The 25,518-nt window shown below is 40.3% G+C and overlaps 2 protein-coding genes across 3 annotated transcripts; both read right to left on the bottom strand.

The window, feature by feature from the left end:
* Positions 1 to 1,260: 1,260 nt before the first annotated feature.
* Positions 1,261 to 16,738, bottom strand: LOC143853991 (uncharacterized). The gene is made up of 3 exons (XM_077363684.1): positions 16,301 to 16,738; positions 7,836 to 8,114; positions 1,261 to 2,631 (listed from the first exon to the last, which is right to left on the bottom strand). Exons 1-3 carry the CDS (start codon positions 16,532 to 16,534, stop codon positions 1,513 to 1,515), a joined length of 1,632 nt encoding a protein of 543 aa, XP_077219799.1. The 5' UTR covers positions 16,535 to 16,738; the 3' UTR covers positions 1,261 to 1,512.
* A 2,093-nt stretch (positions 16,739 to 18,831) lies between these two features.
* Positions 18,832 to 23,867, bottom strand: LOC143854360 (serine/threonine-protein kinase Nek5-like). Of its 2 annotated transcripts, none has more exons than XM_077364258.1 (10): positions 21,378 to 23,867; positions 21,217 to 21,283; positions 20,982 to 21,013; positions 20,781 to 20,846; positions 20,648 to 20,694; positions 20,510 to 20,555; positions 20,367 to 20,447; positions 20,229 to 20,271; positions 20,059 to 20,108; positions 18,832 to 19,146 (listed from the first exon to the last, which is right to left on the bottom strand). In XM_077364258.1, the coding sequence occupies exons 1-10, from the start codon at positions 21,471 to 21,473 to the stop codon at positions 18,970 to 18,972; spliced, it is 705 nt and encodes a 234-aa protein (XP_077220373.1). In that variant the 5' UTR covers positions 21,474 to 23,867; the 3' UTR covers positions 18,832 to 18,969. The 2 variants fall into 2 exon arrangements, with proteins under 2 accessions (XP_077220373.1, XP_077220374.1); XM_077364259.1 differs by lacking the exon at positions 20,982 to 21,013 and having other exon boundaries at positions 21,378 to 21,436; positions 23,661 to 23,867.
* Between the last annotated feature and the right edge of the window lie 1,651 nt (positions 23,868 to 25,518).

Genomic DNA, 25,518 nt, shown 5'->3' with positions numbered 1-25,518 from the left:
CTACTCTGGGTTGGGCTAGGGCTGACTCAACCCAGCCCGAGTTGCAACCCTAATTGTTTTTCGTTATTTGGTAGTACACCTGAAACATCAAATGTGATAACTGAAATCAGAATCGGAACTGGCGATGGAGCTATAGTGCGTAGTGTCGGCCCTTCCCTGGCTCCAAGTTGTTCAGAAATAGTGGCGTTGAGTTTCTCGACCAAAGGCAGAAGGACGACTAGCAACTAAGTGCAAAGAGGACGAAGGACGAAAGCCAAAGGCGAGGACAGAAGAAAACTAACTAGATATGTCACAGTTAGACTTAAGGCCGAAGCAAGGATAGCTGCTAAAGAAAGATAACAGCTAGCTCAACTCTCTCGAGACCCTTTCCTTTAAGCTCTGTTCACTTGCCTTCTTGAGAAAGGGAAGGAGAAGAAAGTAAGCCAAATTTTCCTGTGATTGGACATGATTTGACATTTGCCGCCGTTCACTTGTTCTCTCGGGAAAGCGGAATTACACAGGTAGAAAATATAAATAATGACATGGAAAACCAACTTTCTTGCACTTTCCCTTTAAATTTTCTCACCAAAAGGATGGGAAAATCATTTTCCTGAGAAAACCACTTTGCCTGCATACTTTCTTTTCCTTTCTCGGCCAAGTGAACAATGGAATTTTCTCACAAAAGGAATTTCCTCACAATTTCTTTTCCTTTCTTTTCCAGTTTTCCACGTCAGATTCTTTTCCTTTCCTTTTCTTTTCCTCCAGCTAGAAACAAGTGAACAAGGCCTTACGCTACATGGAATCTGATTCGACAGCTAAATGTTTTAACCTGGTACGATTCATGGCCGCATCTTCCCAAAAAAGATCTTTTCCTTATTGAATTAATAGATGAAGAAATCGGAATTTTTAGGAATGACTAAATATCCATCATCTCGATATTCATCGTCAACTAGGCCGTGTGGTGACTCCTAATTTATGATTTCTTGCTTTAAATAATAATAAAATTATCTCAACATCATTAGAACTGTTTTTTTATAACCTAGCCCGCAATCACATGATTTGGAGTTAATTTGAGGAAATTATGTTCAATTTACGGATGTAATGCATGACTATTAAAAGAATATCTTTACTGTGCCCCTCATGATGATGGGATGAAGGGCATGACTAAAAGATCAACGGTCCATTTAGATGTCCCCATGTGGGACCCGATGTTGATCTTCCGCATAGCTAAAAACCAGTATTTTCTTCACAGAGCACAATACCATTAACAGATATCACGGATAAAGACAAAATGGGATCACAATACCATTAACATTCCGGTAATTATTACAAGTAAAACAGTAGCATTACCAGCAAAAAAAGGGAAACAAAAAGAGCTGCTATACATATTCCCAAGCGAACAACAAGTTCAATCCGAACAGCGTCCCTTCTCAACAAGATGCTTTGAAAGATTGAGAAAAAAGTTCAGAAACGTATCAAAGAAACAACTCTCACAACTTTACACAAGAAATTAAGAAAACCAACACATATCCATCACCGTCCAAACCAACCTTTCTGTGGCTGAATTACCTCACTATCATTCATCAGCTTGTCCAGTACTACATTCAGATCAACTGACTGGCCATTCTCGGTCAGCTTCCTCACAGTCGCCCTCACTTGTTCTCTCGAAAAGCCCATCGTTGTCACCTTATCAATCACGTCATCAATTGGGACCCTATTACCAGTTCCACCTGAATTTGAACCACCATTACCAACACTGGCTGCAGTAGGGAGAGCCTGTGGTAGTAACTGAGCAGTGGGAAGACGTGAATAACCACTTTCTCTAGTAGGAGCAGGAGTAGAATGCTGGGGTTTTTTCATTGTTGGGTTGCCATAGTGGGAAGGGGACCCACTGTAAGGATAGGAATCATTGAAATTCGGGCCCGGTGGTGGGCCATACCCAGCAGAGAATGGTGACTGGCCTGAACTGGGTCTACCCCCTGAGGGTTCATACATGTTGGCAGCGGGCCCATAAAACTGTTGAGATGGTTGGGACCCACTTGGTGGCTGAGAAAGCGGACCATGTGGGTAGCTCTGAGGTGGTGGCATGTAAGGATTTTCTTCAGTGTGATGGCCCAATGGGGGTTGGAACTGGGGAGGAGGAGGATTTACAGGGCTTGGAGGTTGCTGTTGTTGTGGGGGCAGTCGGGATGGTTGAGAGTACTGTGGGACCTGAGGAGGTGGTTGATAGTTTTGCTGAGGTGGAGCTTGAGGCTGCTGAGTTGGCATTTGATATTGCTGATATGTGGAATCTGGGAGCTGACCTGGCCGTGAGAAGTATTGTTCTCGTGCCAAGTGTGGGGCGGGAGGCATTTGGCTTTGGGGTAATTGAGTGTGAAGCTGAATTGGAGGTAAATTTTGCTGTTGAAGGGGTGGAGGGGCATTTGGGGGCGGAAGAGCAGCTAGTGGAAGTGGCTGTGATAGAGCGACCTGAGGTGGAAGAGACTGAAGTGACTGCTGTGGTGGAGATACTACTTTTTGCAGAGTATCTGATTGTGCAGGGTTTGGGTTTTCGATTGGTTGGTCGCCCTTAGTGGTTTGAAGCTTCGCCAGTTGCATCTGAGCATCTGCGATCTCTTGCTTATCGCGCAAAAACTGTACACCAGTTTGTAACTGCAAGAGATTAAGTAGAGCATGTGACTATGAAATCAAACAAAACTTGTAGTGTGGCTGCTTGGACTTTGAACACCAGTGCATGCTTGACAACAGAACAATTGAGAAACACTCAAGTCTGGAGTAAAGTAGTGAGAATATAATGTTCCCTTTTAGGAACATTGATCTAGTGTTGTGGATCGAATGGATGGGGCCATATGGGACAACTATTTGTGTGATTGGACATCATTCGTGGGTCTGATCATGTGGAGGTGGCCTACTCGTGAGGCAAATGGAGTGGCAGTCCCTCCATAGGGCATGGGGCCAAGGGCCATATAGCATTCAAAGAGGATATAATATGACACTTTGGAGTGTTTCAGAGTGGTACTGAAATGATAGGGGCACCCCTTGTATGTGCATTGGGCAAAAGCCACTCCATTGGACATTTTTGCTTAGGCATTGATTTGATATGGACAACTTGTTTTGTATTTGTTATAAGTAGGTTGGATAGGTAAGGAAAGGGCTTATGCTTGCTTGTTTTCTCTATGTATTGAAGTGAATTTGGTTAGTGTAGCCGACCTTGGTAGTGAGATAGTGCATCTCCTACATTGGGCACCCCTCTATCCATCCAACTCTTGGAAGAAGATGCACTGAGCATCCTCTACCTCAATCCACTATCCATTCTAAGAGTAGTGTAACCTTGGATCCGACAACCATTATCTACTTCCCACATTTTCTCCACAATATCCCTCTATGTAATGTCCCCCTCTTTTGTATGTGAATGAATTGCTATATGAAGAGATTACTGTGAGATTGTCCATGATCCATCTATTTCTTGTATTGTGATGTTGTATCTATGGTGTGTTGAATGGAGAGTGTTTTCATGTGTGGTATGTGTATGCAATGTAGCCAAGCTTGGTGAGAGTTCAAGACCCTTCATTTAGGTCGAAGAAAAGGGTCATTACAGAGAAGCACGGAGAAGGCTAACATACACAAATATTTCATCATTTCCCTCAAAGTATTCAGAAATTTCAAAATTAGACTACACAGTATTTTAAAATGCGGATGCAGGTCAAAATGTTGCCGAAGAAATTCCTAGTCAACTCGGTAAGACGCGATCAAGTACCCGATTGATGCAGCTGAGTATTCAATTGACGCGGTCATAATTCGGGAGAGTCTAGGGCAAAATGCGGAACGTGGCCAAGGTAAAAGGGAGTCAAGTTGGGGCAGTCCACGATGACGCAGGGGAGTTTTAAAACTAAGAGACCACCTATAGAAGAAAGAAGAACTAGCATAATATGCACATTTTTCCTACAATAAAATATTGCATGTTTGATGAAAAGAGACATTGAAGAACTAAGAACCAAAGCATGATGAAGCAAAACATTAAGACCAGTTTCTTTGAAGGATTTGGCAGATAAATTGGGGAAAAAGTTGTGAATAAATGTATAGATTGCATAGACTGGAAAATACTGAATTTGAAGAAGCAGTGCCCAAGGGTATCCAAAGTCTGTAAAAGGTAGATTGCAAAGTTAAAACTTACATGAACAACACATCTTTCAACTAAGGCCATATTTGGCAACCATGATTTTTTTTCCCATAGAATACTAGTTCATCGAGTGGTGGGAAAGGGGTAGAGAGGATGGGAGAAGGAAAGCGGAGAGAGTTAGAGGGCATGAGTGAGGAGAGAGTGAGAAGTGGCTAAAAAATAGGGAAAAAAATAAATCAGATTTTGAGCGGAGTTCTATTTTTCCTTATTTTTCAGCCTTTTATTAACCTATCCTCGCACAGTCCCTCTTAGGTCCTCTCCTCTCCTGCTCCTCTCCCGCCCGCCCTCAGTCATTGCGTAAGCTAATATTCCATGGAAAAAATTCAAGGCTACCAAACATGGCCTGAATGAACTACTAATCACATGCAAACCTATGAAACTTCATGTCTATGCCATGGAGTTGCTACAGATGATATCAACCAAAATATAAACTCAAGACATTGCAGTGCACTGAACACAACTATATTTCTCAAATCCTCAGTACTGGAACCTTAGAAGGCGATACAAAAACTCAGTTTCCTCGGATGAACATGGCCCCATACAAAATTGAGGCGGTCCACATGCTGGACTTCATCCACTCATACAAACCAGAAAAACTTACGTCAGATAATCTAAAAAGACACTCCGTCCATCACAGGACTAATAATGTGTAGGTTTGTAATGTTCCTTTTTAGGAACATTGATCAAGTATTATGGATCGAAGGGAAACACAAGGATTGGGTCGTGTGGGACAACTCAGTGGGCCGAAGATCAGACAAAGGTGCAAGGTTTGAGCCGTGTGGGGCCCCTTTTGTGTGTTTGGGCATCATCAGTGGGGCCGGATCGTGTGGAGGTGGTCCACTTGTGGGGCATATGGAGTGGGAGACCCTCTCTAGAATACGGGCCAAGGTGCCATCTAGTGTTAAAGAGGCTATGTCATGGGCCATGTTTTGAACTTTTTATGCTTCCGTGCTGAAATGATAGGGGCACCCCTTTTTGTTGTCCATTGGGGGCAAAGGCCCCTCTTGTGGTTGCTTTCAAGAGGGCATTAAATTGGTAGAGGCACTCCATATGTTTTGGGTAGGTGTAATTGGGGAGTTATAAGTGCCATGTGGTGAAGGGAGAAGAGATTATGCATGTTTTTATCTTTCCTTTGTAACCAAGAACACCCTACGACTAGTGAAGTCGTGTGTTAGCAAGAGGAATGAACAGTGCGTTCTACTTCCTCTAGCAATTGGTGCAGTGAGCACCCCATCTATTCATCCTTCCTCCTTGTGGCAGTGTGCACTTGGAGCATATCCTTTCCATCACCACTTTAAGTGGTTCCCTCTTCCATCCCACCAAATTCCATGGTGGAGCTAGCAAACTTCTCCATCTCAAGATCTAATGTTCTCCTTTTGTTGCTCTTCACTTTTGTAATTGGCGAATTTGGACCTCTCCAGTCATCATCTTAAGGAAGCTATAGCTGTATTTTCTTTGTAATACCATGTTTGGTGGGTTGAATTAAAGGGAAATGCAAAACAGTCCTCTATATATTCACTTATTGAAAGTGTTTGATGAAATGTCTGAGTGAATTGTCATGCATTTTAAGTGTTAACAAGCTTGGGAGAAAGGCCATAGAATCATAGTTTTTTGGGGTCATTACAAGGTTTGCAAAACACATTTCAAGACGACAGCAAAAAATGCAGTACTCTATGCCATCACATCCGAAACACTACATTCTGCCCATCGCCAAGGGAACTAAATGAAAAATACCACTAATAGCCCATTCTAAAAGAGAATAAGATTAACCCATCACTTCATTGCCACACACCAATGCTTTCGCACCAACTCGAAAAACATAAATACAAATCTAATTGGTCAGAATCTATCTATCCACAAGCAAATGTTCCTCTTGAGTTTGTTTTCTTCGTAGCACATCGCAAAAACATGACAAAACCTTTCACATCCTCACCAAATACAGAGTGGATAAATATAGTAGACACAACCAAAATAATAAAGCAATCCCAATTCCTCCCCTCCAGTAGCAGCAAAACACCAGCAACAAAAAGGCTCTCCCACAGTCCACTGAAGCTAAAGTAATAACTCTCAAAGGCTAGCCACATTCTAACCAATCTAAGCATGTAACAAATGCCAGAGACATTTACAATCTACCAGACTACCACATATTTAGCGTAGTAAGCAGCTGAGTCATTTATATAGCCACAAGTACTGGTATAGGGAATTTATAGGTAAGGTTATTTCCCAGGAGATTTTTATTCTGAATAATGGAGATTTAAAACATCAATATATGACAGAAGGCTAAAAGGTGCCAAAAAAAAGGGGTTAACAACCAAATGAAAAATATGGCAGCATTTCTCTTTTTTCGGCTTTCTCATGAAAGTAAGATGCAGTTTTGGTGGTTATTGGAACCTTAAAAATAAAAAGGAAGACCAAACATAATACTATAAAATCTAAAGCCCATATATAATTATTAAAAATAAACAAAAGGCATAAAGTCTAAGATAATTTAGGGGGGAAATATGAGTAGTAAATGAAAAAAATCTATCAACGACAGGTAGTTCTATGAACATAACTAATTGATAGGGCCAAAATATGGAAAAACAGTAAATAGAAAAATATATCAAAAATGTGCAGTTCGGTCAATATAACTTTCTATAAAATTTACTTTTTTTATTATATGAAAATTAAGTTATTCTCCATAAAATTTTAAGACTAAAATCCCATAGCATCAACTAGATTGCTAAAATGTTGGGGTGCGTGTAGGTTCATGCGTGTGTGCGTGCGTGTGTGTGTGTGTGTGTGTGTGTGTGTGTGTGTGTGTGTGTGTGTGTGAGAGAGAGAGAGAGAGAGAGAGAGAGAGAGAGATGGTCGGTATCAAATATTCACAAAATATGGTGTTAATTCTTATTTAAGAAGTTATTTTTTTGTTGACTTTTGAATTATTTCACCAAAAGTTCCCAGTGTTTTCAATGAATAACCCATATAGGGTGAAATTAACTCGCAGGTAAACTGCCCTGTACAGACTTTGGAATATGATTCCAGCACTATGTAACTTCAGGTTGCCAGTTCTGCTCAACTAAGCTTTCTAACATGCTCAAGATTAAGGCCATCCGAAAAAAAAAAAAAAAAAAAAAACTCAAGAATAAGAATATAACAATCAAAGAATGCCTTTAATATCGATGTCTAATCTGAGTTATCTCTCGGACTAAAATCTGAGAAGCTGTGTTCTCAATCTCCATGGTCATACATCCATCATATCAATTTGACTTCTGTTCACTTCACTGATAGTGGATTCTCCAAAGTTAAATAAATCGCGTCATCCTGTGAACTGGGTGATAAGCAAAAAGCATAGGCTAACAATGCAGGTTAAGATATTAACCACATGAAAACACTGCATGCTCAACAAAGATCCCGCCCAATGTCATATTAATTAGCACGAGCCAGATAACAGATCAAAAGATCCAGCAGCTAACCTTTTAATTCACAGAATACATGTAACCCTGACTGCTAAAGATGGGCTATAGTAACGAAATATACTGAAGCATAACACCCAAAAAAAACAGGGTTTAGAGATTTTTAGGATCCTTTAACCAAAAACTGGAGTTAAAAGCATAAATGAATTATCAAACACTTCTTGGAGAATGTCTACCAATATGAAACATGTCAAAACAAAATATGAATACCAGATAAATACCTCTCTTAGTATATTCTCCAATTGCCTCAGCCTTCCATCATTGCTGCCATGATTATTTCCAATCAACAACTTCAAATCATCCACTGAGCTTTCTATGAGGCGAGTTCTGGTTTCCAGCTGTGACAATCGTGCGCTTACACCATCCAATGCATGTAACAGATTATCAGCATGTTTCTTCATTGTTCGATCAATCTCCGACACTGTAGCTGTATCATAAGCGCTCATATCTTCCTCCAAAGTAACTTTTGTTGATTCATGGGGTTCTAGAGAAGCATAATTCTATATTTATCACAAAAACACCAAAAAGATGTTTAGTAGAGTTTGTAAACATCAACAAAAAAAAATCAAAAGAATAAAATAATTATTGATCATCCTAATAATAAAGAGATTAGTTTCCATAAATGCTGAAGAGATTCCTTTATATATAATTAAATAATATGACAGTAATACAATTGCACATTTACTTATTCAAAGGATGCTTCTATAATGAGAATATTCATGTAGCAAGATATTGATAAGGGCTGATTCTCTCAATGTAGTAGGCCGTGGAGGACTTGGATAGAGTGGTGGTAGAAGGGGGTTCCCTCAATGTAGTTCGCTGTCTAAGCGGTTCACATGTGCCCACTTGGAGATTTGCTGAGCTTTTTTATGAGATCAAAGACATTGTGGAGGGAACCCAATATCTCTTTCCGCCACGTCAGGAGATCGTCTAACGGGGGGGGGCAGATAAGTTGGCCAAGAATGGGGTGCTTATGTCGTCTCTTCAACTTTTCGATTTCTTACCTTTTTTATTTTCTTGGCTTTGCTTTTTGTATTTTTTATCTTTTCTTCCTCCTGCACTAGAGTCATGTTTCTATGTTTTTGTTTCCATCCGTCATTTACAATTAGCATTTCTCACAAGCTGCTTTGTATGTAGTCTACGCGAGGAAATGCGCTTGGACATACGAATGTTTAAGCCCACATCATTGACAACAGGGATCGGCTTGGCTCGGTTGCAAGATGAGAAGATATCAATGCGAAGACGGCAGGGCCACGAGGAGCCTTCCCGGCCTTCACAAGCCCAAGGCGCCCCAGAGATACAGACCATACTACCGCCCATTAATAGGTTGACTCCTGTAGAGTAGGGCTGACAATTTCACCCGTGAAAACAGGGATCCGCCCCACACGGGCGGGGATTCCCCCGACTTGGGGTGGGGAAGGGGACGGGGACCTAAAAAATCCCCTGACGGGGGGCGGGGCGCCCCGCCTCGTTTTAATATGCAAGCCATTATAAATATCCTCTTATTTTAGTAATGTTTTAATATTTTTTTGTTAAGAGTAAATATTTCTTTTAGGCTAGTGATATTGGCACTACCATATTTTGATAAGTGCACAAACGCGGCTTGTCTTTTTCTTTTTTATGGGCGTTAAAAAGCTTTTTTGAGGTCAGGATTTTTTGTGAGGGACGGGGATGGGGATTAGATATTCCCAGAGGGGCGGGGTGGGGATTAGATATTCCGATGGGGACGGGGAATGCAACATTCGGCCCCACCCCGCCCCGTTGCCAGCCCTACTGTAGAGGCAAAGGAGAGGCGCGGCTGAGGGCTCTGCAACAATTATGACATGAGAAATATCGATCGGGTCACCGCTGTAAGTTACAAAAGCTTTTCCTCATTGGGGGAGAAGGGGACCAAAGACGAACATGAGGTAAACGAACTAGTGTCGTCTGGAGAAAATATTGATCCAATGCCGGAGATTTCACTACACGCCATGGCAGGCACATAAGCACCACACACCATGCGAGTAGAAGGGGTTATATGAAAAAATCGAGTCACCATACCCATAGATTCAGGTAGTACCCATAACTTCCTTGATCCATGAGTGCTTGTGAAGGCTAAACTAAAACCACAACCGGGAGGAAATCTATTAGTTATGGTAGCCAATGGAGAACGGCTAATGAGCAAGGGGAAGTGTCCCAACTTGAATCTTTGGGTTCAAGGTTTCCATGCCAAAACTGATTTCTTCATTCTTCCCTTGGGTGGTTGTGATGCGGTTCTTGGGGCGTATTGGTTGACGAGTCTAAGTGCTATTGTATGGGATTTCTCTAAGTTGTCCATTTGATTTGCTAAAGACAGAAGGAGTTACACCATTAAAGGCAAGAAGGCATCATACATAAAGGGAAACTGTGAAGTGGAAGTTAGTCGCAACCTGCGAAAAAGCAAAGGTTCCTACTACAATTGTCTGGCTTAGAGATGACCCATATGGAACCACCACTTGAGCCTAGAATGAAGAGTCTACTTGACCAATTTCAAGAAGTTTTTCCTGAACCCAAGGGATTACCTCCAAAAAAGTCTCAATATCACAAGATTTCACTTCACATTAACAATAAACTGAAATTTGCACGACCATACCGGTACCCACACTAGCAAAAGAACAAAATTGAAAGGATAGTTCGAACTATGCTTCAAGATGGCATCATTCTTCCCAGCCAAAGTTCCTACTATTCTCTGGTCATATTAGTGAAAAAGCGCAACAGGAGTTGGCGTCTCTGTGTTGACTATCGAGCTCTCAACCATGACACAGTCAAAGATAAGTATACCATTCCTATCATAGATGAACTATTAGATAAATTACAAGGGATTTGTTGGTTTTCTAAGTTAGATCTACGGTCCGGCTTCCACCAGGTCCGAGTAAATCTTCAAATATACACAAACCAGCATTTAGAACTCATGAGGGGCACTATGAGTTATTAGTGATGCCCTTTAGGCTTACCATTCAAAAAAAAAGTAATGCCCTTCGGGCTTAATAATGCTCCCTCAACTTTCCAATGTCTTATGAATGATATTTTCCGACCTCACTTAAGACGATTCCTACTTGTCTTCTTCGACGGTATATAGTTTATAGTAAGACATACAAGGAGCACCTTTATCATCTCCGCGGTGCCCTTGAGACTTTACGCACTCATCAGTTGTTTGTTAAGATGACAAAATGCAAGTTCGGGCAATCAAGCATTGAATACTTGGGTCACATTATTTCCATTGAATGAGTTGCCCCTGATCCAGATAAGATCTCATGTGTTCACTCCTGGCCCAAGCCGACAGCTCCCAAAGCCTTGTACGGATTTCTTGACCTCACAGGATACTATCGAAGATTTATCAAAGGATATGAAGAGATCACAGCCCCTCTTACAGCCCTATTACGCAAAAATGCCTTTGTATGGAGCGATGCAGCTGATCATGCTTTCATTAGTCTCAAGCAAGCAATGATCTCTCCTTCTGTTCTTGGCCCCACCAGATTTTAACAAGGTGTTCTTGATTGAATGTGACGCCTCTGGTTATGGGATTGGAGGAGTGCTTATGCAAGAGGAGAGACCCCTAGAGTTTATAAGCCAAGCTCTTAAGGGTGCAAGCCTGTCATTATCTACGTATGAGAAGGAGTTCCTTGCCATTGCTATTTGTGTTCAGAGATGGCGGCCATACCTAAGGGGGCGACATTTCGTCATCCACACGGACCAACAGAGCTTGAAGTTTCTTTTGGAACAGCGGATCACCACCCCAGCGCAAGAAAAAATAGCTTGTCAAGCTCTTGGGATAAAATTATGAGGTGATATATAAGAAGGGACATGAGAATGGAGTAGTAGATTCTTTGTCAAGATGGGAAGATGAAGCCCAAAGCCACGCTATATCTGTTGTTGTCCCGGCATGGCTTGACCAAATCAGGGTTGAATACTAAACCGACAATTACCTCCAGGAGAAGCTTAAACAACGGCAACAAGAAGCGTTAGACTCCCAACAATATCAGATGCTTCAAGGAGTGTTGTACTTCAAGAATCGATTACTTATTGGGCCAAAATATGTTCTTTCGGGAATCTATTCTCAAGGAATTTCATACATCTTCAGTCGGTGGACATTCAGGCTATTTCCCTACGCTACAACGAATTCGGTTGTTTTCTATTGGCCAAAGATGCAGTCGCATGTTCGCCAATTCACAAGGGAGTGCGATATCTGTCAAAGGACCGAGAACGAAAATACATCATTAGCAGGCTAGATACAGCCGCTACCCATTCCCAACTGTATTTGGGTAGACATCTCTATGGATTTTATAGAAGTACTTCCCACTTCGCACGGTAAGAACGTGATTTTTGTTGTGGTTGATCGTTTGTCTAAATATAGCCATTTCATTCCACTATCACGACCCTATATTGCGTCCACATTGGCGCAACTCTTCATTGAGAATGTATTCAAACAACATGGGATGCCTAGGACCATTGTAAGTGCTCATGGAGCCACTTTCATAAGCACATTTTTGGCAAGAGCTCTTCAGAATGCAAGGCACCCACCTCAATATGAGCATTGCATACCACCCTCAGTCAAACAGCCAAACCGAGGTCGTCAACTGGTGTCTCGAGAATTATCTCAGGTGTTTTACAAGGTTTAAGCCGAAGGAGTGGGTAAAATGAATTCCGTGGGCCGAATGGTGGCACACCACAACCTACCACTCTTCCATTCGGATGAGTCCATTCAAAGTAGTGTATGGTGTTCTACCACCTAACATCCTTATCTATGTACCCGGAACTGCGAAGGTACGAGCAGTGGAACAACTGTTGCGTGAAAGGGACCGCATACTGAAAGTACTAAAGGAGAATTTACAACAGGCCCAAGAATGAATGAAGCATAATGCAGACCGGCATCGAACGGAACGTGAATCTCTCGTTGGAGACTGGGTTTACCTTCGACTCCAACCATATCAGCAGATGTCTGTTACAGTTACAGCTAGGCAATCATTGAAGCTCTCACCTCGTTACTATGGGCCTTTTCAGATTTTGGAGAATGTCAGCCCAGTTGCTCATAGGCTTGATTTACCATCATCCTCACGCATTCATTATGTATTCCATGTTTCGAATTTGAAGCCAATAGTAGGTTCTCAAATACAACCGATACAAGATTTACCACCCGTCAAAGATGATGGGTTGGTGCAGCCCATGCCACAGACCATACTTGCTCGATGGATGGCATATCGACGAACCGTGTTGTCACTAGAGTTCTAATCCAATGGGAAGCAACGAATGAGGATGACGCTACAGGGGAGCGATTCACCGATATTGTGGCAAATTTCTGGAGGTGAACCTTGAGGACAAGGTTCCTTCTTAATGGAGAAGGGGTGATACGTGCATGATCTCCAGTGATAGATGTTGTGTGCCACATGGACAAGCTGGTAGATAGGATAAGGATTTGTTTAGGAGTGGAATTGGAATAAAATCAGTGATGGTTGAGAAATATCGGGAGACCTCTATCTATTCGTTGTTACTTCTTTCTTTCTTTTTTTCTTTTTTTTGAGAAATATGGCAATTCATTGTTACTTCTTATCTGTTAGTTTTATATTCCTTGTTCTTCTTTTAATCGCCGTATGAGCATTATAAAGATAAAAACAGAGACTTATTCTTCTTCCTTCTTGACGAGATTTGGAGGACGGTTCCCCTCGAAGTGGACCAAATCATTTCTTTTTGTTTTTCTGGCTTGTAACACTAAATCCCAAGCTTATCAACAGGTACCCAACAAAAAATTTCTCCAAAATCAACAGCCACTAGCCAAATTAACCAAAACCAACAGATGCCTCGAACTATGAAGGTACAAGCAGTGGAACAACTTTTGCGTGAAAGGGACTGCATATTGAAACTATTAAAGGAGAATTTGCAACAAGCCCAAGAGCGAATGAAGTATAATGCAGACCGGCATCGAACAGAACATGATTTTCTTGTTGGAGATTGGGTTTACCTTCGGCTCCAACCAGATCAACAGATGTCTGTTACAGGTAGGCAATCACTGAAGCTCTCACCTCGTTACTATGGACCTTTTCAGATTTTGGAAAAGGTCAGTCCAATTGCTCACAGGCTTGATTTACCATCATCCCCGCGCATTCATCCTGTATTCCATGTTTCGAATTTGAAGCCAATAGTAGCGTCTCAAATACAACCGATACAAGATTTACCACCCGTCAAAGATGATGGGGTGGTGCAGCCCATGGCGCAGACTATACTTGATCGATGGATGGTACGTCGAGGAAACCACGTCACTGAAGTTCTGATCCAATGGGAAGGAACGAATGAGGATGACACTACATGGGAGCGATTCAGTGATATTATGGCAAATTTTTGGGAGGTGAACCTTGAGGACAAGGTTCCTTCTTAAGGGAGAAGGGGTGATATGTGCATGATCTCTAGTGATAGGTGTTGTGTGCCACATGGAGAAGCTGGTAGATAGGATAAGGATTTGTTTAGGAGTGGAATTGGAATAAAATCAGTGATGGTTAAGAAATATTTGGAGACCTCTATATATTCGTTGTTACTTTTTCATTTTCTTTTCTTTTTAAAAAAAAAATATATGACAATTCGTTGTTACTTCTTACCTGTTAGTTTTCTATTCCTTGTTTTTCTTTCAATTGCCGTGTGAGCATAACAAAGAAAAAAACCAGAGACTAATTGTTCTTCCTTCTTAAGGAGATTTGGAGGACGGCTCCCCTCGAAGTGGACCAAATCATTTCTTTTTGTTTTTCTGGCTTGTAACACAAAATCCCAAGCTTATCAACAGGTGCCCAACAAAAAACTTTCTCAAAAATCAACAGACACTAGCCAAATTAACCAAAACCAACAGATGCCTCGAACTATGAAGGTACAAGCAGTGGAACAACTTTTGCGTGAAAGGGACTGCGTATTGGAACTACTAAAGGAGAATTTGCAACAAGCCCAAGAGCGAATGAAGTATAATGCAGACCGGCATCGAACAAAACATGAGTTTCTCGTTGGAGATTGTGTTTACCTTCGACTCCAACCATATCAACAGATGTCTGTTACAGCTAGGCAATCACTGAAGCTCTCACCTCGTTACTATGGACCTTTTCAAATTTAGGAGAAGGTCAGTCCAATTGCTCACAGGCTTGATTTACCATCATCCCCGCGCATTCATCCTGTATTCCATGTTTCGAATTTGAAGCCAATAGTAGCGTCTCAAATACAACCGATACAAGATTTACCACCCGTCAAAGATGATGAGGTGGTGCAGGCCATGGCGCAGACTATACTTGATCGACAGATGGTATGTCGAGGAAACCACGTCGTCACTGAAGTTCTGATCCAATGGGAAGTAACGAATGAGGATGACGCTACATGGGAGCGATTCAGTGATATTATGGCAAAATTTTTGGAGGTGAACCTTGAGGACAAGGTTCCTTCATAAGGGAGAAGGGGTGATATGTGCATGATCTCCAGTGATAGGTGTTGTGTGCCAAATGGAGAAGCTGGTAGATAGGATAAGGATTTGTTTAGGAGAGAAATTGGAATAACATCAGTTATGGTTAAGAAATATTTGGAGACCTCTATATATTCGTTGTTACTTTTTCATTTTCTTTTCTTTTTTTTAAAAAAAAAATATGACAATTTGTTGTTACTTCTTACCTGTTAGCTTTCTATTCCTTGTTTTTCTTTCATTTGCCGTGTGAGCATAACAAAGAAAAAAACCAGAGACTTATTGTTCTTCCTTCTTGAGGAGATTTGGAGGACAGTTCCCCTCGAAGTGGACCAAATCACTTCTTTTTGTTTTCCTGGCTTGTAACACTAAATCCCAAGCTTATCAACAGGTACCCAACAAAAAACTTTCTCAAATAGCAACAGACACTAGCCAAATTAACCAAAAACCAACAGATGCCCGGAATTACCCCTCAAAAACCATCTAAAACCCCAAAATTTATCCACGAAACCAACTCACATATCAACAGATGCTAAAGGAATTAGCAGTAAAATCTCCTATTATCAAATCCAACACGAATGGCATCCAGGTCTTCTCTATAAGTAGATAAAATACCCGACAAGTTATCCCCACAATCTTTTCGAAATCCACCAAACACCTTACGAATTAAACCTAAAATCTTCCACAAACGAGCCAAATGCCCATCAAACTAACGCTCAAAACCCATCTAAAACCTAACAATCATCGCATACTACATTTACAAAAAGAATACAAACAATCTTATTCTAAAACCAGACGCATTCGACTTCGAATCCGCCGAGTTCAAAGCCCTAGCTCCAGTGACGCTGCAACCCATCAAAATAACGATCAAAACCCATCTAAAACCCTAACAATCATCACATATTACATTGACAAAAAGAAGAAGAAAAATACAAATAATCTTACTCTAAAACCAGACGCACTTGACTTCCAATCCGCCGAATTCAAAGCCCTAAACGTCGCAAACTAACTAAAGCCATCAAACTAATGCTCAGAACCATCTAAAACCCTAACAATCATCACATATTACATTTACAAAAAGAAGAAAAATAAGACAAATAATCTAAAATCTAAAACCAGACGCATTCGACTTCGAATCCGCCGAATTCAAAGCCCTAGATCCCGCAAACTAACGCTCAAAACACATCTAAAACCCTAAAAATCATCACATATTACATTTACAAAAAAGAAGAAAAATAATCTTACTATAAAAACAGACGCATTCGACTTCGAATCCCCCGAATTCCAAGCCCTAGCTCCAGTGATGCTGCTACCTTCGAGATTGGGCACAGTGGAAGACCTAATCGGCTGAAAATCGTAGCTCGGTAAGATCTGCTCTTTTTTCCCTCCGTCGTTAGGGTTTAAGAACTCGAAAAAATCGCTGTTTTGGGATCCTGAAAGCCCCGTGATCTGCTTGTCCATGAACTGAGACGAATTCATTGAATCCGATAATAGATTTTGGATAAGGAGATAGTAGAAATCGAACGAAGTTCTTAAGAAATTCTACGGGCTTAAGGATCAGAGAGAGAGGGAGAGAGAAGAACCAGAGTTATAAAAAGGAGAAGAACGCGTTTACGTTCGTTCTTAGGAGACGGAAAGTAACCGCGACTCTTGAGATTCGGAAACGATAGCTAGACACGCTTTTGCCAGGATCGTGACTCGCAAACATTCCCAAGTGTACCCAAAAAAAAATATGTTTGTTAAAGGGAGATGATTTTTTTCACCCCTTCTCTAGGATTATGCGCACCACTTGTACCGGAATTGTGGGCTGACCGGCTGACTTTAACGCTTTTGACGTCAAATCACGTTACGAGGGGGGCGCATCTTCGTACAAGGGGTGAAAAATTAATCTACCTTGTTAAAATACTTAAAGGCATTAAAAATACTAAAAAGGCACTGGTTGTTATTAGGCTCACTTCTAACCGTAGTGGTGCAAACCCTTTTTTCCAACCCGAACTCGACCCGACCCGACCCAAGTTTTTAAGCTTATAAAAAAAATCATAAAAAATGTCGGGTTTCACTCAGGTCGGGTTGCCCAGACCCCCAACCCGAACCCGAACTCAACCCGACATGACCCGGCTTTTTTTTTTTTTGGTGGGGGGGGGGGGGGGTGTTGAACCCGCCCCGAGTTGCACCCCTATCTAACACATGCCTTTGGGACAGCTTGTGCCGCTTCTATGTGTTGGGTTGTAACATTTGACCAAGACTACGACGTGGGTCTTATGATTGTTCTACAAGATCAATGGTCTTAAAATTTAGACTTGGGAAAAAGTGCCCGGGACCCATGGTTCCATCCGGCCCCGTATGGGCTGGGTCCGGGTCACTAAAGTAGTGACCCGTAGAAATTTGACCCGGTCCGTACGGGTCACGTCAAAACTGGACCGGGCCTGGTGGACCTGTGGGTGCCAATAAAAGCCCAAATGAAAAAGATTTTATATGGTGTCAGCCCTTATAGTCCCGTATTTTTCAGAACGTATTTTACTGACTATATCATAGGATGATCTAAACCGTCCATGTGGTGATCCATTCCATATTTAAATAGGTCACCCATCAAAAATCATTTCCATAGGATGATCCTAGCCCTCCGATCTATAGAGGTTTCCATAAATAATAATATACAATTCCTCCTTAGATCATAGGGCTAAGATCATCATATGGAAGTGATTTTTTGGGCACAACCTATATACATTATGGCCCATCACATGGACAGTTTGGATCATCATATTATCGTGTGAATAAAAATAGCAAAAAAAATAAAAATCAGGTGACCCGCGGTTCCACCTTCACGAAATTGTGACCCGTAAAATTTCAGGTCATTTTTTATACGAGTTGGGTGAAACCCGGCCCTGCCCACTCGTTTGCCAGGTCTACTAAAACTTATGTTATAGGCTTATGCTAATTTCGAAGCTTATGTTGATTAAATTAGGGAAATGATAAATGCACCCCTTCTCATCACTTGGGACACCCAGCTACAGTGTATCTATGAAAAGGGCTGATGTACTTTACATTTGAAGGAATGAAGTGACCTGATTGCCACGTACAATGTAGCTGGTGTCCCAAGTGGTGAAAATGGGCGCATTTATCATTTCCCTTAAATTATTATTATAAGTAAAATAAATATTTATTAAAAAATTAAATATTTATAAAAACAGTAAATGATCTAAATATTTATAAAAGGGAATTGCTAGCGCCCATTGCAGAAGGTCTTTCGCAGGTCATAGACAAGCCGCGAAATGCCTTCTGCGATTAACCCTAGCAAATCCCTTTATAAAAATAATAAATGGTTGACTTCCTTCCAGAAAGATGCTCATCATAGACCATTGGGCCCTATGCAATGAGGCGGAAGAAATAGCGGATCATCTTCTTCTATATTTTACGGAACAGCTCATAAACACACTAGAGGGGCTATCCCAAGCAAAAAAGGGTCGAATATATCATTTCACCCTTTTAAAAGATGATTTTCTCGACCCCCAAAGGATAATACGCCCCCTTTTAACGTGGTAGAGGATTTTTTCGCCCCACTGTAGGATTATTGGCCCCACTGTAACGTGAATTATGAAAATAATACAATTTGCACCCCATAAAAAGCTACAGCTGACGGCCTAGGGCTAGATTGAGTGGACAGACTGACAGAAAAGGGGAGGAGAAAGGAGAGCTTGAGAGCAAACGGTCACAGGCTGTCACAATGACTACGGAAAAAAATGCCGACCATGAAGCCATGAAGCACCAGCAGGTAGTGGCGGAAACTAAGGTTTTATAATTTGCTCTAGTGAGCAGGCTGCCCACCAATCAAATATCTGATGTTCACATGACCAGACTCGAAATCACCATACAAGAACAGAACTACCATGAATACTACAGAACAGCCATGAATACTACTGAATCCTTGTACAGGAACGATTACCCCAGCACAAAGCCAGAGCTCTAGAGACACAGGTTCCAATTCTCAGTTCTGTGCAACAAGGCATCAAAATAAACATACAGATGGCAGCTGATACTTCAAAGTAGAGAATCAAGCAATTGTCAAACCCTAGGGAAGTGGATGTTGAAACCTATGAAAATAACTGAAAATCTGTTATTTTTAGTTTGTTCTAGTGGCACAAGGAATGAGATACAAAATAACGACTTCAGTGCAAACAAATAGCCCTGGTGACAAACAAACAATGGATACTTATCACCATAAGAAGACAGATTTACATTTCCATGCAAAAAAGTTAAAACAGCCATGTATATGCAGGCTAATAATTTAAACCCCAAAGTAAAATAATTCAAACAGCTATCAACACAACAGCAGCATAGTTTGAAAGTCATGTATGTTGACAAACATGCTAGTTTCAGTTCATCTTTCACAGCACCATATTCGTTCCTACATGGGATATAATGTAATATGGAGAACACAAAATTGTTTGAAGCATGGATAGAAGCAGAACTGCCCCTTGTTTCAAAGAGAGGATGGGTTATTCACATTCATTTGATGGACAGAAGTGAATTGAAAGCTAAGTAGTGGTAATTCTGAAGATCCCTAGGGAACAAATAGAGATGTCTCCTGTTACCTGCAATGTGTGGAAGTGTCGAAGTAATTTTATGTTTATTTGGTCTGAATGCTACATGAAGAACATAGACAGATAACGGGATGGGGAGACCTAAGATGTATAAGATCATAAAACGAGTGATTAAGCAGATTCGGATTCCTATGGAAACAAATCTTTGTACCTACGACCAAGGAATTCAGCAATTCTACAGATTTTATGTTATACTTAAACATGAAACTTTTATAAAGTTTTAAATTGTTGAGAAACCGATCCTATCTCTGAGCAAGTCCATTATTCTTGCATATCAAATTGAAATCATTGACTGAGCTCTTAATCCCTTACATTGTACTAACCACAATGAATATATAAAGTGAAACCATAAATTAAGACTAAACTAGAGAGAAAAAATTATAAGCATAGGAATGAACATACAGAAGAAGCCAAATCATCCGCCTTTAGAGTTTTTGCAAGCCCAAAGTCTCCTGTACACATGCAAGAATCGTATGAGCAAAACTAGGTCAATAGAATAATGCCAATCATGTCTTGGGAAAGAAAGAATTCAAGCCCATTTGACTACCACCAAAACATGAAAAAGTACTCACCAAGGCGAATATCCTGATCCTTAGTGAGAAATATATTGGAACACTGCGAAGCGGATATTAAAGGAAATCAGTCTACGTTCTTAACAGAGAAAGAAAGTTAAAATGTGCCATTTCTGCATCATTTTTCTCTTCACGAACCTTGAGGTCTCGATGCAGAACAAAGTTCGAATGCAAATATTCAACGGCCAATAATAGTTGTGTGAACCACTTGCACAGTTTCTGATCAATGCCAACAATTATTTTAAACCCACTTCTAAATACTAACAAGTTGATGCCCAAACCTCCTCTGGAAATAGTGTGCCATTCACTCTCTTCATCAACTCAGCCCTGTAAGAGGTAAGAAGGTATAGATGTCAAAACACAATATATGACTTTTTAAAACTCTGATATTGACCTTCAGATCGCCCAATTTCACTCACATGTCTCCACCTTCGCAGTATCCCGTGACAATGCAAACATAGCATCCCTACAAGGACAATCTCTATTTCATGAACTAAACAAATAGGAGTGAAGGCAGAAAGCACTATTTTGATAATTAGGTGATTTTCTCACCTTCTCCACCCATGCTTCCTTGAACTCGACAATGAAAGGGTGTTGGATTCGCGCAATGAGAGCCATCTACAGTCCACATTTACAAAAAGTATGAATAGAATAAAAAAACATCTAGATTACAAATAAGGTCGATAAACTGGCAATGAGAGCCATCTACAGTACAAATTTATAGAAAGTAAGAAAGGATAATCTCCAAATTACAAAAAGGTCGATATACTCGCAATGAGAGCCATCTACAGTCCAAATTTACGGGAAAGTATGAAAAGATCTAATCTTCAAAAATAAAAATAAAAACAGCTAAAGGTCGATATACTCACAATGAGAACCATCTACAGTACAAATTTACAGAAAGTATGAAAATATCTAATATCCAAAAATAATAAAAAGAGCAAAATTACAAAAAAAAAAAAAAAAGGTTTATATCAATCAAACCTACATCTTGATGAGCAGACCTCCTGCAACAATCTGTTTGCCGTGTGAGCCGAATCTTCTTCAAAACATACCTGGCATTGGAAAAGTTCCAAAACAACCAAAAATGAGGCGGAAAAAATCAAAATTCCAAAGAAAGCATAATGAAAAAAAGGGAAAAAGCCCTACTTCTTCTCCAACTTGTGATTCACGAGATCGCGGCTCCGAAAGCCCCTCGGCCAACTGCACTGTACAAATACAGTATCTCATATTTTCTGAGTCCATTTAAAAATGATCTCTTGTCCCTCTTTGGGATCCATATAAATATGATGACTTATTTCCTTTGGGAACTGTACAAATACAGTATCTCATCCTTTCTGAGTCCATTTAAAAATGGTCTCTTATTCCTCTTTGGGATCTATATGATGTCTCATTTCCATGGAATCTGTATAAATATGGCATTTCATTATCTGTAAGTCCATTCGAAAATGATCTATCTCTTATTCCCCTTTGGCCTGTACAATTACAGTGCCTCATTTTTTTTGAGCCTGTTTAAAAGCGGTATCCATTCGAAAATGATCTCTCATTTCCTCATTGTCCGTTTGAAAACAGCGCTACCTCATAATTATCTTTCATTCTGAGATGCGTAATTTTTGCAATCAGATTGGATCCATTTCTCCATTATTCTGAACCATCAAGTCATAGTGTTTAGAGTAAATAATTTTTGATAACATTCTAATTCTAGGACTTCATTTAGGGTCTTGCATTAGGTTAGGTTGCATTGTCAGGTGAATCCTTTGTTGATTAACACTACGCAAAATGGTTCTGTCACTTTTGCTTTGGTATTCGATGACTACGTCATCTTTACCAAAGAGGGGCATTTGTAGACACCCCCATTTTGTTACGCTTTAAAAAGCAAAAGATTCAAGAGTTTCATTAAGTCTTGAGTCGATATTCCGCAATAGATTAGGCACTTATGCATTCTAGGGTAGATTTTCTCTCATTTTAGGTGTTTTCGCAATCCTAAAGGTTTCTAGGGTGTTCAACAGTATCTGGAAGATGAAAGTTCAAGTTTTCAAACAAGTGAAAAAACCTGCTATTTTTAGAATTTCCAGGGTTTCCCTCATTTTTTCCCATTTTTGCACTACAGGGGTATTTTAGTCATTCCCGATATGTCCCGTTTGACCCCCCGAGTTGTGTCTGAGAAATCTTGAGCGATTCCATTAATTTTGAAAAAGCTGCTGTTTTTAGAATCTCAAGGTTTTTCCCATTTTGTGTAACTTGGGGTTGTGTTGATCATTTCTAGTGCGCCTGAGATTATCTTTAAGGTATGACTAAAGAATCCTCGAAAATTTCAAGTGTTTTAAGAAACCTGCTATTTTTAAAAACTCATGGGGCTTCCACATTTTTATCATCTTATGGATATTTCGATCATTTCCCATATATCAAAAATCATCTTGAGGGTATTATGACTGACGAATCAAGAGTAATTTCATATGTTTGGAAAACTTGCTAAATTTAGATCTCTCAAGGTTTCTCTTAGTCTTGCTCAACACTCAGAACTTCCAAATTAAGTGAAACCCCTGAGAAACTCTAAATTTAGCAGGTTTTCCAAAATTCAGGAAACTATTCATAATCTCTCAGACACATTTCAGGGATCAAAGTATCACACAAGAAAAGACCAAATTACCCCAAGGTGCAAAAATTTGGTGAAACTAGGGAAAACCCTGAGAAATTTCAAAAATAGCAGGTTTCCGAAAATTCATGAAATGACTCAAGATTTCTTAGACATAACTTAGGGACCAAATATGACATATTGGAAATGACTAAAATGCCTCTGAAGTGCATTATTTCGTACTGATCCATTCGAGACTCCATGATTCTCGAGATCCAAGGAAGATAAATGTTTAAAGAAAAGAAAAAGAAATGGTGAACGGATTCGAATCGATTTTCACAGGAAAATGCTCGAATCCGTCGATTTTTTCCAACTACTTCACACCATTTCTCAGTCCAGAGGAATGTGATTCCATATCTTCTCTCAAATTCCCCGTTCTAGCTCAAATTCCCTTCAATTCCCAATGCAAATGCTCAAATCCTTGCAGCATTCCTCTCTCAAGGCCTGAGATCTCTTACTCTACCAAAAAAAATCTGATTTGCCCTAATTTCTCATTAAAGTTCTCGATCTCGTCACTGTTTTTTACTCGCTCAAAGAATCCTCGTATCTTCTTAACCTGATTTCTTTAATTTCCACATCAAATGCTGTGGAATCGTTTGATCCTATTCAGCCACTCCATGCCATATCTCATACTAGGGTTTGAGAAATTAAAGAAGAAAAAGAGAAAGAAAATGGGAAACAAGAGAGTGATTTTACTAGCATTTTCAGTTTTTGTGGTTCCCTCTCCTTTTCGATTTCCTGTTTCAGCAAAACATATTTGTGGAGCATATATAACCAGAGAAGGGTTTGTTACTAACCATGGTTCAGTTAAAAGGCAAAGAGGGAGAGAGAGCTTTAATGGAGTTAGCTCATGCCATGCTTCGTTAAGTGCCGAGTGCCGACGATGCCAGCTGGTCTCTCCTATTTGGATTTTTCCAAGTTTGTTCCCGAATACGTATAAAGACAGCGTGTTCCTTCTCCTTCTATGGTGGAACGGCACGTTACTATTACTTATTAGTTATTTCACGAGTTATTTCACTATTACTTAGCGTAGATTAGGGAGCTATGGGCCCACTCCACTAACTCATCATTACCGCATTAGATCATGATTAATAGTAAGAAGGTTGAATGAGATACGCTTGGCTCTGTAAACAAAACGAGGCTGTTCTAGATAAGCCTGAATTTGTATTATCCTTCGATTGTTGGTTTGGTATAGCCCCTCCCAGGGAGTCGTTCAGTTGATCAATTTGCCATGTCATTTTTCTCTCGGTCTAGTTGGGTTCTTCTAGTTGAAGTATAGATTGGTTTATGAATGTGGTGGTAGAAGGCGACTCTTTGAATGTAATCCTTTAGCTTAAAGGTGCTAAAAAATTGCCCTAGAGATTCTATATGTTGTTTGATGAGATGTTTGATTAGATGAGATTCTTCCTAACCGTATTTATTCATGGGCGTCGCTCAGCCAATATGGGGCAGATAGTCTCGATAGAGATGGAGTCTCTAGGGAAGCTCTGGCTCTTTTTGACTCTCTCCCACCTTGACTTATCTTTTCTGTTGTTTCTCTTTCTGTATGACCATTTTGGTCTCTTCTTTCTTTAATAAATTAGCTATAAGTTTTTTTAAAAAGCGACAACTCCAAGTGCTTAAGCTTTTAGAGTAACTGGTTGTTTCACATGGTATCAGAAAAACTTTCTCAAGGCAGGTCCTAGTTTCAAAACCCAACAACTCCTAACATTAAAAATCTACTTGTACGATTAGATAATTCCAACTCTAACCGCTTAAGCTTTTGGAGTAATTGGTTGTTTCACATGCTATCAGTGCAAATGTCCTTGGTTCAAAACTTATCGATATTAAAAAAATCACATTTAATGGCCGACCCAAAAGAAGGGCCACATCTGCCACGTGTAGGCCAACCGTCAAAAGAGGGGCCACACGTGAGGGGGGAGTGTTAAAGGACTTAAGCTTTTGGAGTAATTGGTTGTTTTACACTTGTTTTAAGGAAAATTGACATGGAATTCCTATCGACGATGTGGATTCAGTGTTGGTCTTTCTTTCTTTGTTTTGATTTCCGTCTCACACAAGGAAATTACCCTCTTCTCTCTCGCTCGCCGCCTGCCCATTGGTTTTCTCTCTCACCATCTACTAATTTTTTCTCTGCCCGTGCACCACCACCACCACTCACTAGTTTTCTCTCTTGTTGCCCATCTCAAATGTTGATTGTTGCCCACCACCACTGCCTGACCCAGTGTTTTAAAATACGTACAATGTAAATCCTCGTCAACTCGGCACAGTGTGGCAGGGTACTCAGTTGACACGGTCATAACTCGAGAGTCAAAGGTGTTTTGATTTATTTTGTAGGGCAAAATGCAGACTCAGACAAGAATGCAGCCAAGGTAAAAGGGAGTCGACTGGGTATGGTTTGTCCATAATTGGTAGCATTTGAGGAATTATATTATTTTTGGCTTACATTTTCAAGGAAAATTTTACAGTGGAAGTGCATATAGCCACCCAATTTGGCGACCCAATGTTATGCTTGTAATCGGTGGGTCATATAATGAAAATCTGCCAAGTCTGACATACCTAACCCACTAAATTATCAATATTTTCCACATTGAACCAATCAAAAAAAAATTTTATTTTCCACATTGTTAGTTTTTTACATTTTTGAGCCATCCACCT

Source organism: Tasmannia lanceolata, unplaced genomic scaffold, assembly GCF_043159265.1.
Source record: "Tasmannia lanceolata isolate RefF3 unplaced genomic scaffold, GAP_Taslan_0.1 ptg000020l, whole genome shotgun sequence".
NCBI lineage: Eukaryota > Viridiplantae > Streptophyta > Magnoliopsida > Canellales > Winteraceae > Tasmannia > Tasmannia lanceolata.
This window is presented reverse-complemented; position numbering and strand designations above follow the sequence as displayed.